Source organism: Dermacentor silvarum, chromosome 2 (genome assembly GCF_013339745.2).
Source record: "Dermacentor silvarum isolate Dsil-2018 chromosome 2, BIME_Dsil_1.4, whole genome shotgun sequence".
Taxonomy (NCBI): Eukaryota; Metazoa; Arthropoda; class Arachnida; order Ixodida; family Ixodidae; genus Dermacentor; species Dermacentor silvarum.
In genome coordinates this window covers 3348791-3364720 of record NC_051155.1, presented here as the reverse complement: position 1 = coordinate 3364720, position 15930 = coordinate 3348791, and the positions used below count along the sequence as shown (strand labels likewise).

General features: G+C 47.9%; 1 protein-coding gene across 1 annotated transcript in view; it reads left to right on the top strand.

The window, feature by feature from the left end:
- LOC119441288 (probable ubiquitin carboxyl-terminal hydrolase FAF-X) overlaps positions 1 to 12682 on the top strand; it is a 540581-nt gene extending 527899 nt beyond the window's left edge. Inside the window, 1 exon segment of the mRNA XM_049661116.1 lies at positions 12422 to 12682. Coding sequence (XP_049517073.1) covers positions 12422 to 12544 — 123 coding nt within the window. The 3' untranslated portion in view covers positions 12545 to 12682.
- The last annotated feature ends 3248 nt before the right edge of the window (positions 12683 to 15930 follow it).

Below are 15930 nucleotides of genomic sequence, written 5' to 3'. Positions count from 1 at the left end.
AACTAGGAAGAGATACATCTGGCGCACCGCAGACTACAAGCCCCTGTGTTATCATTGTAGCGAAGCCGGGCACATCTACAGAATGTGTCCTTATCGTCGTGTTGGGCTTCGTGGATTCTTGCCAAATGCACCTCGTCCACGACCTGGTGAGCGGCCACCGGAAATAGAGAGTTTCGTCGCGAATTGTCGCAATGGTGATAACGATGGCACGAGCCCTGTTCGTCGTCTCCTGCTCGTTACAGGTCACCATCACCAAGCCAAGCCTTCTCTCGCAGCGCTCTCTGACGCCGCTCACCTAGCCCGGCGGGTCGGGAAAACTGAGTTCAGTGACCTCCGGAGGTGAGGCCACTGACGTCGACTGTGCGCAAGATCCTCCACTACGACAACAACGACGAAAACAGAACGACGAGACGTACAGACGCAGTCAAACACCGTACGAGAGGTAGTAACGTCGAACATTCCCATCACTGTAGACGAAGAAATAAAGGCGTTAATCGACACTGGAGCGGACACCTCAGTTATGACCATGGACCTTGCCTGCAAGCTGAAGAATGTTTCTACCGAGTGGACTGGGTCGCAGATTCGCACTGCAGGAGGCCATCTGCTAACCCCGGTAGGAAGATGCACAGCGCGAGTGAGCATTCGTGGGTTTACGTACCTCGGAGATTTCGTTATCCTCCCAAGCTGTTCGAGGGACCTAATTCTGGGAATGGACTTTCTGCAGGCTAATGGAGCCGTGATAAACTTACAGAAGTCCCTGGTAACGTTTTCAACGGCGCAGGCCTTAGCAGGGAGCAGCACTGACGACACGTATGTCAACGCCTTGAGGATTGTCGACGAGAACATCACGGTGCCGCCAAGGAGCAGCGTATTGACCCTCGTAACCTGCGATGCAGGCAAATATCCCGCTGTTGCTCGAAAGACACATCTGCATCGCCCGGGGCCTTGTTCGAATACAAAATAAGTGCTCGCAAGTTTTGCTGACAAACTTCAGCCATGAGTATCAGCACGTCCCTCAAGGTACAGCTGTGGCCTTTCTGAACGACATTGCTGACTTCTCCGACGTCGGCACGTTACAAGTGAATTCACCGGATGCAACAACTCACGCCAGCCTGAGTACCCGCGTCCACATTAATGCTGACTTAGCAGATATACAGAAGGATCAGCTGCTGGGCCTAGTGACAGAATTCTCTGGCTGTTTTTCCACAGAATCTAAAGTCCAGCGCACCTCCATTACGCAACATCGGATAGTTACAGAGGAGTCGGCACGGCCTGTCCGTCAGCATCCGTACCACGTGTCACCTATGGAGCGGAAGGCGATTAAGCGTCAAGTTCAAGAAATACTAAATGACGACGTCATCCAGCCGTCAACAAGTCCGTGGGCGTCGCCTGTCGTACTAGTACAAAAGATAGACAACACACTCCGCTTCTGTGTTGACTATAGACTGGCTTAATCGAGTCACCAAACACGACTTTTACCCCCTGTCACGGATCTATGACGCTTTGGACCGTCTGCGTCATGCTGAGTCCTTTACTTCGTTAGACCTAAAGTCAGGGTACTGGCAAATCGAAGTGGACGAGTGTGACCGTGAAAAAACCGCCTTCATGACTCCCGACGGGCTATACGTATTTAAAGTCCTGCCTTTTGGTCTCTGTTCCGCTCCTGCTACGTTTCAACGAATGAGGACACTGTACTCGTCGGGCTAAAGTGGCAGACGTGTCTAGTGTACCTAGACGACGTTGTTGTGTTTTCCAGCACGTTTTATGAACATCTGACCCGACTACGAAGTGTCCTTACCGCAATATGCAAGGCAAACCTCACCATCAAGCCTGAAAAATGTTACTTTGGCTTCCAAGAACTGAAGTTTTTAGGCCACATGGTCAGCTCCCAAGAAGTACGACCAGACCCAGAAAAGCTTGCTGCTGTTTCCGAGTTTCCTCACCCTTAAGACAAGAAGGCTGTTCAGCGATTCCTGGGCCTCTGCACTTACTACCGTCATTTCGTTGAAGGCTCCTCAAGGGTTGCTGAACCTCTCACGAGACTGACGCGACAAGATGTGCCCTTCACGTGGATGGAAGACCAAGAGGAAGCCTTTGCCGAATTGTGTAAACGCCTTCAATCTGCTCCAGTGCTGGCGCATTTTGATGGCACCGCGGCAACTGAAATTCACACAGACGCAAGCAACGTAGGACTCGGGGCCATTCTGGTTATTGAACCAGAATGGCCCCGAGTCCTTCGACGCAGAACGTGTAATTGTGTATGCAAGCCGTAGTCTTACAAAAGCAGAAGCTAATTATTCAACCGCCTAAAAAGAATGTTTAGCAGTCGTGTGGGCCATCAGCAAGTTCTGACCTTACTTGTACGGCGGGCCATTTCGAGTGATCAGTGACCACCATTCGCTCTGCTGGCTTGCCAATCAATCTACGAGACCCGTCAGGTCGCATCGCTCGTTGGAGACTCCACCTCCAGGAATACGACATAGCTGTTGTCTACAGATCAGGCCATAAGCATAGCGACGCTGACTGCTTGTCGTTCTCCGATTCCCTTGACATCCTCCGACTTGGAGCTAGATTTGCCATTTCTTGGTGTCGTCGACGTGGTGCGCATGGCTGACTATCAACGTGCAGACTCTGAACTGCTTCCAGTCATCCGATATCTCGAGGGAGCTGACGTTGTCCCACATGCACTTTCACGAGGATTGACATCGTACTGCCTACGGAACAATGTCCTGTACAAGAAAAATTTAGAGAACAGCCAAGAAACGTTTCTTCTCGTCGTTTCGACGGCACTGCGCGAGGAAGTTTTACAGGCGTGTCACAACGATTTCTGTGCCAGCCACTTAGGCTTCGCGAGGACATTAGCGCGCATATGGCAGAAATACTATTGGCCACACCTATTTTCGTCTGTTCAGCGCTATGTGCGAACGTGCGGTGACTGTCAGAGGCGTAAAGTCCCACCCGTCAAGCCTGCCGGCTTCCTTCAGCCTTTGGATCCGCCTCCGGCGCCATTCCAGCAAGTGGGAATGGACCTTCTTGGTCCATTCCCCACATCTTCCTTGCAAAACAAGTGGATAATCGTGGCAACTGATTATTTAACTCGCTATGCGGAGACAAAAGCTGTGCCGTGGGAAACTGCTGCTGAAGTCGCCAGCTTCTTCGTCCACAGGATCGTGCTTCATCACGGTGCACCCGCTGTGCTCATTACTGACTGCGGTGCAGAATTTACAGCGGAGTTGTTGCTACAAGTCGTCACGCTGACACACACCGACCACCGAAGGACCACAGCCTATCATCCCCAGACTAACGGCTTAACAGAGCGCCTGAACAAAACATTGACCGACCGGCTATCCATGTACACTGATGTGGAACACTGTGATGTTTTTGTCACCGATCTCGGGGGCGTGCGGGTGGTAAAAGAGATGGAGAAGGAAGACGGATGGCGACACAGCAAACAGATTTTTTAATAGCACGCAAACTCGAGACTCAAACTAAAAAGAAAAATCAAGCACACTAAAACTTATTGAACAAATACAAGAACAACTTGAAGCTTCATGCACTAAACAAATTCTAATCTGCGCCTACACTTGTCTGTGGTAGCTAATCCTTCAAAGTCAGGCAACCCTGTCCTATCGCTTAGACGCTACCAATAAGAGTCACCTTGCTGCGCTCGTCGTTGCACGTCTGTTCGGACTTGTCGGCTCCTTTCCCAAGCAATTGTCGCTCTCGTTGATGATGTAGTCGCCTTGCCGTCATCGCGTCGTCTCTTTTCTCGGTGGTGAGCTCGTCGGTACTTCGTCGGTGATGAGCTCGTCAGTAAGTCTTCAGTGATGGCGCTCGGCGTTGCTTAGGCCCACCTGGATAGGCCTAGCGTCGGGATGCGTCGCAACTTCTTCATGAGTGCCGACGTGGCGTCCCGCGGAGAATCGAACCTGCCGGTCTGCCGCAGAAGGGGGATCCTCTCTGGGGTGCCCGGTCCTGCCGTGAGAGGCTGCAGCCAGTCCAGGAGCCTCGCTCAAACTTGCCGAGGTCGACGGCCACACCTTGGACGGCCAACATCACGGACTCAGCCAGACCCCCAAGTCTCCCGTCGCCAGAGCGTAGCTGGCGATGCGACCTTCCTGGCCCGGAACCACGTCGATAATCCACCGACAGCGCCGTTTCTCCCTCGATCACAGCTCGGATCACGTGCCTCGCGCGCTCGCTCCGATCGCATCGTCCTTGTCTTCTTTTATTTCGCCGCCGGCCTCTTACTCATGACAAACACAAAACATGGGATGAAATTTTGCCATACGTGATGTTTGCTTACAATACCGCTATGCAGGAGACCACCGAGTTTACGCCATTCGAGCTCATTTACGGACATCGCGTTACAACCCCCTTAGACGCCATGCTCCCGGTAGACCACGGAACCACAAGGAATGACACCACTGAAGAGTTCGTCGAGAAAGCAGAGGAAGCTCGCCAGCCTGCTCTGAATCGCATCCGCACCCAGCAGAACACCGACACCTGCCATTACAACCGGACCCGACGGACCGTCCAGTGCTCACCAGGCAATCGCGTGTGGATGTGGACACCTATCCGACACCATGGGCTCTCGGAGAAATTGTTGCGCTGCTATTTCAGCCCCTACGAAGTTGTACGCCGCCTCAGTAATGTGAACTACGAGGTGGTGCCTCAAAGCTCTGATCCTGGTTCGAACCGACACTGTCCCCGTGCTGAAGTTGTCCACGTAGTACGGATGAAGCTGTACTACGCACGCGAGGGATAAGCAACCCTCACAAACCGCTTCAGCATTGTGTACATTCCTGTATGTTTTTTTTTCTTTTTATGTTGGCACTCTTGCCCATAGTGCTCGCCCACTGCCCTTGAAGCGACCGGCTCGGTCGCTTTTGAGAGGGGAGCAATGACGCAAAATAAGTTGGCACGTGGTGAAACTGGCCCCCTTGAGGTGAGAACGACGAAGTTCGTGGTTGCGCACACGCTCTCTGAGGTCCAGCCATTGCTAAAGCCTGACGTGTTTTTTGCCTATCTATTGCTGGTCAACTATTCTAGCTGTACTAGCTGGGTGACAATATGTTGATGCATTGATGTCAAAGAACTCACCATCCCTTAACCAGAACTTATGGAATGTGTTAAGCTTCCTATAACAAACAGGGTTCGTACAGGTTTCCAAGGCAAAAATTCAAGGATATTCCAGGACCTGTCACAGGTTTTTCAAGAACTTCAATGTATCCAAAGTAGGATTTCTTTACTCTAACATTTCCAAAAATGACTAGTGGAATCTCGATGATACGATCACGGCTAATACGAATTTCCGGATGATACGAATTTTTCTGTGGTCCCGGCTGAGCCCCATTACTTTGCAACGTGCTAGAGAATGGTTGTTACGAATCGATTTTTCCCCCGCATCGGTTGATACGAATAAACGCCGCCCCACCGACGGGCGCGAAAGAGAACAGCGCGCAGTCACGCGCTTTCTCTCTTTCTCTTTTGCTGCGGAGGCACGGACGCGACGCTGGACAGCGCGGAGGCCGCGACTGGGTGCGAAGAGTTTGAAGCGGTGGCACTTTTGTTGTTTTTGTGCTTTTCCTCCTTTTCCACGTGCCATCGGCCGGACGGAGTGGCTGCTGTGCTTCGGGCCGCGTTCTTTGTGTTTGCGCCATTTAGCCTGGTCGCAGCGAGCTATGTCTACCAAAAATCGATCTCGGCTGATTCGCGCGGCCGTACGCTGAGGTGCGGGAGCCTCTCTTGGCGCGTCTTCCGTCGACTGCGTTATCGGTGCCGATAGCACAGGGCGATTGTCGGTTTCGCTGCCGGAGTCACGTGGTGCAAGATAGCACGGCACGTTCAGTCGGGTGCTCCTCCGCTTCTCCCACTAATCGCCTTATTTTCTAGCCGTAGGAGGCTTGCTCTTCCATATTCCGAAGGCGTGCTTCGTCCAAAATTTCTTCTCGATCCAACGAGCGACGATCCATCGCTAACCTGGGAGCTCTCAGTAATCCGAATTCTGCGTGTGAAGTGAAGACGCCGGCGTGGTTTACGAAGCAGACAACTGCGGTTGCTATCTTGCCCCTGTCACAGCAGCAACTAATGGAGAGACACCTTTCAGCACGGCAGCCAATAGGAGGCCCGCTTTCATCGGAAGGCCCGTGTGACTACCTATTGCAGACCCGCACTTCTTTTGTGTTTGTGCGTTTGTTACAAGATGGCGGCAACAGATGAATTGAGAAGCGGAACGGTGAATCTTTGAGCTTTCGAACGATACCAAGATGGCAGCACTCGGTGGCGGGAAATACGAGATATGTCTCCGTGAACTGCGGTGATTTTGCGCAATTTAAAGCTGTTTTCTCACCCTGCGCACTGACGAATTAATCTTTTTTGGGCACTTTTAGTGCGTTTTCAGCCAAACCATTTTGATACAGCTTAGCATTTTAATACGGCGTTGCAGATACCGAAACACGTGGTTTTCAAAAATAGAATTTTCTCAAGATTTTCGCGATCTGATCCCCGCATCCCCCCTTAATTTGGCTTGTTTTAATTGCAATTCGATTATACGAATTTCGGCTAATACGAATATTTTTCCTGACCCCGTGAGATCCGTATCATCGAGATTCCACTGTAGGTTTATTGCGCTTACAATAAATAAATGTATATCACAATTATACTAAAAATGTCTAGCCTTGATAACTTCTCAAGATCACAACACAAAATGAACGCTTACAACAGCGGCTGAGATTTCTCCAGTATAGGCTGGGTAAAGTTCACCAAAAATATTCAAAATATTCAGCGTAGGGTTATTGCACTAAAATAAAAAGAAATAAATGTATATCCCAATGATGTTAATAATGTCCAGCCTTGATCAACTTGCAAGTTCACAATACAAAAAAAAAGTTCACAAAATACAATGAATGCTCCCAACAGCTACTCTGACTTCTCCAGTATTAACTGAGCAAGTTTACCGAACATTTCCAAACCATTCAGTGTAGTCTTGCTGCACATCCATTATATTATAACAAATAGATGTATATATTGCAATTTTGTAAAACATGTCTTCTCTTGATCATTTCTCGAATCCGCAATATTAATAGTTAACACAACGAACACTCACAACAGCTGCTCAGGCTTCTGCAGTATTAGCTGGGTGGGTTCATCAAACATTTTCAAAACATTCAGCATACCGTATTTTCCGCTGTATAAGACACGTTTTTTGCTGAATTTTTCGTCGGTGCATCTTATATAGAACGGTGCGACCTAAGTACGTTTTTAACAGCGAAGCTGTTTAAAGCCCAAACCGCATGAGAGCGATTTTGTGCGCAACGGCGACGAGCAACGACTTCGAGCGACGAAACGGACCGTCGCGCGAACAGATCGCTCGGTTTTTTCGCTCAATCGCTTGGTTCTATAATTCGTCACTCGTCGCCCGGAACTGCTATGAGCGACTAGCCAATAGCACGAAGCCGGAACTGGATATACATCAGTCAAGCACTACCGATTGTCGCACGGAATGAGCAAACGACTAGATTTCGATACGTGCAAGGATAGTAACGTAGTGCAAGACCTTTAGAAATATTTATGCTGCTCTTTACACTAAAACACATCAACTTAAATTAATAAAGCAAGCGTCACGCCAGTTTCGGCGAGTATTTGCTGCCCTCATATCGGCAACACCGGGGAGACGTCGCTCAAAGTTGTCGCTGTCGCGTGCATACAGTTTATACTTAAGTCAGCTGTAATTTGTGGTTCGTATCAAGAAACTATGAAGAAATAAAAGAAACTAAACTTTCTTGCCAAGGCGGGATTCGAACCCGCGTACCCGCGGTCCCAAGGCGAGCGTCGTAACCACTAGGCTATACAGCCACGCTTGCAGAGCACGCATTTATGCAAACCGTATGATTGCATTCAAGCGTCGTCGTCTTTGTCCATAGCGTGCACGTTCAAATGCTCGTGCTCTGCGAGGTGAAGAGGTTTTGCGCACTATGAGAAAGAGAGATGCATTCACATATCGGGTCTGCTGGAACGTGTTGTCGGCATAACAACGCGATGTCCGTGTTGCAAGCTGCGCTATGCAACTCGCAGTGATGGCCGTAAGGCCGAGACGCGCAAAAAGAAATTATCATCATGAGTAATAAGATGAAAAGTTTGCACGCACTTCCGGAAAATATTGGGCTACGATCGCCCACCTTCGCTGTTTCAAGCGTTGCGTGGCCGAGTACAAGGTTAATCTTTTTTTTCTTGTTTTTTTTCGGAAAAGCTACTGTCAAAATAGGATCTGATGTTACGGCCACGCCAAGCGCGCTGGTTGTCTTAATTGCTACGGGTTCTGTGCACGCTATCGAGGTGCCGGGTTCTCGTGATAAAGTTCTCGAGCGCCGTGCGAGAAGGATGGAGCAGCAGCGCAAGCGGTGGTAGGGCGACCGCGAGTCGATCGACCCTAAAGTCAAAACCGGCCTGAGGACGGCTGTGTGTCTTGTTTGATTTTCCCACCTGGACAATCTGCAGATCGCTGTCAAGATGCGGCGCACGCCACTGCGTAAACTACGCAGTTGCTACGAGAGTACAGGCAGCCCACCCCCCCACCTTTCGGGCTGCCTTCCTGCTTTGCTCCCTTGTGCATGATTCGGCTCACCGTCGCACGCTTTCAACTCGCGAGGACGATGTTATCGCCCTTGGACTTTGTACGGAACATCGCGGTAACCACGACGGCAGAAATCGCCTGGAGTGGCACCCATACGCTTGCGGGTGACCCGCGTTCACGGAGCGAAACGTCACTGTAACTTTTTTAAATCGCTTAGCGAAAGAACAGCTGCGTGTTATGCACCGGTGCAACTTATATGTTTTTTTTTTTGCACCGGTGCGACATATAACGCACCCCCCTCAAAACTGACGTTTTGAGGGGGGTGCGTCTTATACAGAAGTGCGACCGGAAAATACGGTAATCTTATTGCACTTATCTTATGATAAATAATATTATAACAAACCTCCACCTAAAGGCACTGAGCATCAGTAGTAAAGTTGCTCTCCACTGTAGCTCTCTTTAGCTTCAGTTAGCGCGCAAGAGTGAAAGTGGGACAAGGCAGACCGATGGGGTAGGAGTGAAACGAAGGATAGGGTGAGGAAAGCAGCGTAAACACTGCCAGCCGAACAAGCACCGAAGTGCGGCACGGGCTCTGTTCACGGTTATACGTGGTGAAGCCTTTTATTTTTTCCGTGCAGTTCTGCAAAACGGAACCATGTGTGTTCGTGCCGGCGTATTGTTTCTGAAATGGGGAGCTTGCCAGATCGACGGCATTCTACCACAGAAAGGAGGTCGCAATGTCGATATCGGAGTGCATTGCTCACGAAATTCAAGGATTTTCAAGGAAGGAAAAAAATTCCAGGACTTTCAACGGCCTTAAAAACGCACTTTTCAATTTCAAGGATTTCAAGGACCTGTACGCACCCTGAACAAAGGACAATGATGAGCGTAAGTTCATCAGTGAGTTCAGTGTATCAGTTGAAGGATTTCTAGAACTGCCTTTCTTCTATTTGAACACCACTATTGTTGATTGGAATCGGGAAATACTTGTTTTGGAGGATGGGGCATGCATTGGTTCAAGGGTTGCACCTGCCTTGAGCAACATACTTCTATAGAAGAACGGTCTTGAATTGGAGGGTCTTGGGTCTTGAAGTATTTTCTTCTGTCGTTATCTTATGATTATACTTGCAACACCATGACTGATAAAATATGAACAGGAGTGGAAATCCAGTGCCAATTGCCCCATTTTGATATTCATGCAAATTTCTGGGCCGAATTATGGCGAAGGCAGAAAAGTTATCATAATTGTGCCACACTGCGTCAAAACTGGCTTAGAAGGCATCAGCGAAAGATCACCGGCGTGGTGCAGGTTGTTCTGTCGTAGGTATTGGAGAGCATGTAAAGTAACCTGCATATTCTGTCTGCCAGTGGGCGCAAACAGCCGACATCTTTCCTCCTGAGCTGGTGAGCGAGGAGGTCTGGGGCTTATCTGCACCTCCCTTTTGGTGAAGTGGAGTCACGTGGTTGTGCAGGCACCGTTCCGGCGCACGATCATCCGTGCACTGTCGGCCACGCCTATTGTTTTCTTGGTTTTTTTTTCTTTTGACTCTCGCTGCCTCCATGACAGCTGCTCTTGATCATGGTCGCAGCCCCAGAATTGCAGTGATCATGCATCCCGATATGGTGTCGATGTCATTGCTGCACAGCGCGCTGATCGCTGCGATCAGAAAGCGCAAACTGAGAGGGCAAGGGGACTCGTAAAAGGAAAGGCCAAGAGAGGTATCATTTGGTTCCCTTTAACTTATTCAGGGTCATTACACTCAAATCCAGATGTCTAGGTGCTTCTAGTGAGTGGCAAGCTGAAGTAAGGCACATGCACAATCTTGGTTTGAGCTAGTTAGTGCTGTCACATTACCAAAAAATGTTTTTGAATAAGCCACTGTGGTGTTCACTAATCCTAGCTTCTTCGCAACTTCTGTTGAAGAACACCTCCTGTCACTGCACCAGCATTGAATACAAAAATGGTATGAAAAATGTCTTTAGGCTGTTCTTTTCTGCTTCTTTAATGCTGCAGAATGCAAGGTTTTGTGACTGTTACCCCAGTTAATTAGTATAATAACACTCCAAATTAAAATTTACATGCTAAAATAAAATGGCATGGGGTTTGACCTTTATGTGTGAAATGCCGCAAGAAAACTAGTTGCAGTTCTTGCATTTAAAACTAGTACAAAAACGTAACGATCTCTGTTGGATGTTTTACTGTAGAGTGAAACCACTGCTGAATACTTCCTCTGTGCATTCGAAGGTTGTTAAAATGGAATTGTGCAGTCCTGCTTGAAATCGGCCCTTTTCAAGTCGTGTGCCCATCTTATGAGTGACAGCTTTGATGGAAGCTGACGGTTGAGGGCCGCAGGCTATAACAATCTCAAATTTTCATCTGTTGCTGCAGAGTTGCTAAAACGTGTTAAATGTAAAGTGTTGGCTGGAGACCAAGAAACAGCAGGCGAAAAGCAATAAAGAACGTTAGTTATTCCATACATCCATGGAATATCGCACGAGTTCAAGAAAGTAGGGGAAAGGTTTGTAGTTCCTGTGGCGTTTTCAGATGCTTGTAAGCTGGAAAATATGTGCAGCCTAATTCAAGAGAAAGCCACGGAGAAGCAAAAGGGCCCTGCTAGATTAACCACAAGTCTCAATTTATATCTTGTAATATCGGGGTGGTTTATTTACTTCTTTTGACATCTGGCAATATTTACACTGGCCAATATGGACAGTGCATCAACAAAAAGTTAAAAGCATGCGCGGAATGTGAAAACTAAAGAGAAATGCAGCTGTGATCTTGTCTGCCTTGGTCATGTTTTTATCAGCCTTGAGACAGAGGGCCAGCGCATCCTGTACGTACACGGCGTACGATTCTGTTGACGTTTGAGTGCGGCGCGCAAGTTCTGTGTTGCTGGCCACTGACGACCGACAGGTCTGCCAAACAGGTTTCACATGTTTTCTTTGCAGACATCCCGGCTCGTTAGGTCAGCTTCATGTGTATCGTACCATTGCTTCATAGTTCTTCTCAGATAAAATATCAGGTTTGCTAACATCAATGTTGGATCCCACCTGTTGTCGCACAGTCGCTCGTACATCGAAAGCAAGTCCTCGACGTCGGCATTGTCCGTGCCACAAAATGTCCCCGGGTCCTGCAGATGAGCAAGGATGACCGTTGGCACGGACTGCTGAGGGGTTGTCGGTTGTGTCGGTTGATCTGCCATTGTGGCGGCAGGTAGACGTCGTCCTTCCATGATTGTACCCCGCAGTTCCACCGGAACGTTGCTGCAAGAAAGGAGGCCCACGAGTGTAGAATAATGTATATTTACAAGCGACGTATATGGCGCTCAAGCAACGGCCAGAGTCTTCGTCTTCCACTAGTTCGTGTCACCTTCTTCTTTCCCTTCACCGTAACAATATTATTGTGATTGCCATTATGCAAATCACAAACAGCCACATGTGCTTCTTTCTGCTTGGGCCATTAAAAAAGCCTTCCATAACATACAATAATGCATTTTTGTGTTAGGACTTGGTGTCATAACACCACAACAAAGGCATCGGAATGCTGCTTGACACACAGCGGGAACATTAGTCTGTTTTTCGTGGGGCATTCTGTAAACACTCACTTGTCGAGGAAACTGCACAATGGGGATTTGACGTGTCGGTAATGGGGACAGCCAGCGCGCTCACTTACCAATATGCCACCCAGGCAGTTCCAGCAGAGAAACAAGTGAAGTTGCGAAGCTCAAGTGCTGCACTTACTTGAAAAGCACAAGATGCTCGTAATTTTGGCAATTGCCACTGCATCTCATATACACCCAATTGCTAAGTGTTTGTTCTCATAAATAATTGCCTTTGTGTGCGCAGGAGCCCGAGGAGGCCGAGTTGCCAGAGGAGGCGCCGGTCTTCGCACCACCCGCCCTGCGCTACCAGGCCGAGGAGCAGCCGCCGAGCAAGGAGGAGCAGCCCCGCAGGACCGACGATGCCTGACTCTTCTGGTGTACAAACTATTGTGCTGTGCAAGTTTAGCCTGATGTGATAGAGCGATAAAGGCTCGTGCCACGCTTGGCTTGCCTTCTATTCGCCTGTTTTCCGTCTTGTTTCTAAATAAAATGACACAAATTGTTACTCATTTCCTTGCATCTACAGCCCGTGATGGAAAGGTGAGTGTCCCCCAACTGCGTTCACGTAATACTTCTGAAGCCTAGTCATGGAATGTGTAAAGGAAGGCTCATGCTCACTCTAAATGCAGGGAAGCTTCGAGCAGCCTCACGAGGTTGCAGAGAGCTGTAGCATAACACAGTCAAGTGGGCGCTCTACCCTCGCCTAATGAATAGTGAGTAGAGGGAATTGGTGAACTTTCGCTGCAGGCCCTAACTATAACTGGATGGTATCATTTTTGCATCACACATAGCATGTGTGCATTGATTATGCTTAGGGTCCTTCGCTTTCAGGTTTTTTTTATTTTTTCATTCAGGGAGGAGGGGGTAAAAATTGAGCATTATTTTTAGAGAGGTAAACCGGGTAGATATCAGGGTGGGGGGGTTGTTGTCTGGCAGGCGAATTGTTAGGATTTTCCTGGTAACTTTTAGAAACAGTTAACACGGCAAGGGTCTCGTTTTGGACACAAATCTTTTGTTTAAGCCTTTATAACCCCTAAATTAATTCCGGGAAAACGTACAAATTTTTTTTTATGTAGTCATAACTTTTTCTATGTCATTTTAATTCTCTAAATGTATAATTTATTGGGTGTCTGGATAGAAATACACAAAAAAAGATAATAAAAGCTGCGCTTGAAGGCATGCAGCTCTCCCTCAGTCCTGGCCATAACTCATCTTTGGCAGTAGGAGCAGCACAACTTGGGGCAGAACGAGTGTGACTTGTCATTGGCGATATTGGTACAACCTCCCATGACGAGTACAACTCAGGATTGGGGCTGATAGGGCTAAACAAGCCAAATCACTTGCAGGGACATTTAGTACTGGCAACTCGCCTCTGCAAATCCTCGTTTCAGGCATTATTTTATTACATTTAAAAGAAGACAGATTACCAAAAACAACGAAGAAGGGTTTGGTGATCCCTTTATGCTTATTTTAACGAAGGGAATAAAGTGCACCACCGGAGGTATGATCCGCTTCCTTATCTTACAAGTTGACGTACGTTATCGTTATCCTCGTCTGTTGTCCTGTTTTACTAGTTCCCCGTATTCGCTCTTGCAACAAAATTATAGGAATAGCAAGTAGATGAATGAGCCACCCTTTGAACGTAACGTCCTCTCAGTCATGTACGTCACGGCTACCGTTCGCAATGCAGAGCAAGAGATCGCTTTTTCATGGATTACAGTCATGCAACAAGTATGCAATTACATGTATGCAACGTCAGGGGAAATGCAATGCACCATTGCTGTGTCTATAAGCACGGGTACTAAAAAGCTTTCATTTACTCAAGGCCGGCAGGCGCTGAATATATTGATGTACAGTTGGAGTTTTAACAATATATCGGTAATAACGAGAAGCTGCTGCACCATCAACTTTTGTATGTTTTCTATGTTGAAATAACCCGCTCACTACAATGCCCTCACGCCGCATTATCGGTTATAACGATGGGTGTCATGCCGAAAGGGAATGGAATGCAAAATCCTTGCAAAGAAAATAAGAAATTCGAGTCGATGCATGTGGTGGTGGCAGTAACGCCCCTTGATAATTTGAAAGTAGTGACACACTCCTCCCTGCCACGCTTTCCTCTTCGATACTCCTCGCACGCCGGGTGCACGTGCTGTGCACGGCACGCTTTTCTGCCTTGGCTCCCGCAGACGGGCCGCAGCATTCGATGGAGGCGCATCATTTTGGGCCAGTTGCACGCCCCTAAGTGGTGTAGAAAATTATGAAATATGGTGATAACAGCATCGAGAATGCTGAAGGCAACGTTTATGAGGAGGCTGGTTTCTTCTTAAAGCAGTATGAATGAGGCACACTTACGTTAAAGGAGCTTTGAGGTGAGTTCTATACACCAGACATTTTCTGCCACATGATACGATGCTTTACTTTGTGCATCTGATCTAGTATTGCTTGTGGGACATCCTTCTGTGTTGGAATTTTTTGTCTTGCCTGTGCGCGCATGTGAACCGCAGGTATTATATTCAGCGTGCCTTCTTATATTAAATTAGTCGTGAGTGCATCGTCTGTCCATGTGTTTGTCTCAATGTGAAAGTAGCTTTTGCGCTGTGGATCGCTAGTTGGAATAGGACGGTAGCTTACAGCAGGGTTCATTTGGAGAAGCGACGGGACCTGTTGCTGACGCATTGTATTTTGCGGGCAAGCAGTGGCTCTGCATAAAGGATGTCGTTTGCTGCGTCATTAAGCAACCGAGAACATTATTGCTGAAATTATTAGAGGCGGGACAAGGAGCAAGCAGCAGCAATCACTTACTACTGTCAGTACGAGGTTCATGTCTCTGTGGAAAGGGCTTTCTGTGCTTCACGACAGCTTGGTGGGAGAAAATTGTTGGAACTGCGTTGGGCTTCAGCCTTTTTTTTTTCTCGAGTTCTTGTAATATGCGCGGCTCAAATTGGTCTCCAGCAAAATGTACCTAGAACATTTAGCGAAGAGTTAATCACTCAGGCAGGATGAATAAAACTTCCTTTATAGAATTATAAGTGGCTAATACGTTGAAGATTAATATGCAGAAGACAAAGATAATGTTCAGTAGCCTGGCAAGGGAACAAGAATTCAGGATCGCCAGTCAGCCTTTAAAGTCTGTAAAGTATGTTTATCTAGGTCAATTACTCACAGGGGACCCTGATCATGAGAAAGAAATTTACAGAAGAATAAAATTAGGTTGTAGTGCATATACGTATGGCAGGCATTGCCAAATCCCAACTAGGAGATTACCACTGTCGCTGAAAAAAAAGTGTATAATCATTGCATCCTACCGGTGCTCACATATGGGGCAGAAACTTGCAGGTTAACAAAGAAGCTCGACAACAAGGACCGTACAAAGAGCAATGGAACGAAAACTGTGAGGCCTAGCGTTAAGAGATAGGAAGAGAGCAGTGTGGATTGCAGCAAACGGCAATAGACATTAAGAAAAAAAATGGAGCTGGGCTGGCTATGTAATGCGTGGGACGGATAACTGAGGGACCATTAGGGTTACAGAATGATTCCAAATGTGCTTTCACCACCATTTGGAACTGCACCAATTGGAAATTCATACCAATTGGTTTTCCGAACCAATTGGTATGCTTTCTCAAATGGTGGGAGAAACCCAATTGGAATGGTTCAAATGGTTTTGCAACCCAACTGGTTCATGCAAGCCAATTGGTTTAAATGGGTCCGTGTGCCAATTGGTGCACAAAACTACGGTTCAAAGAATTCTTT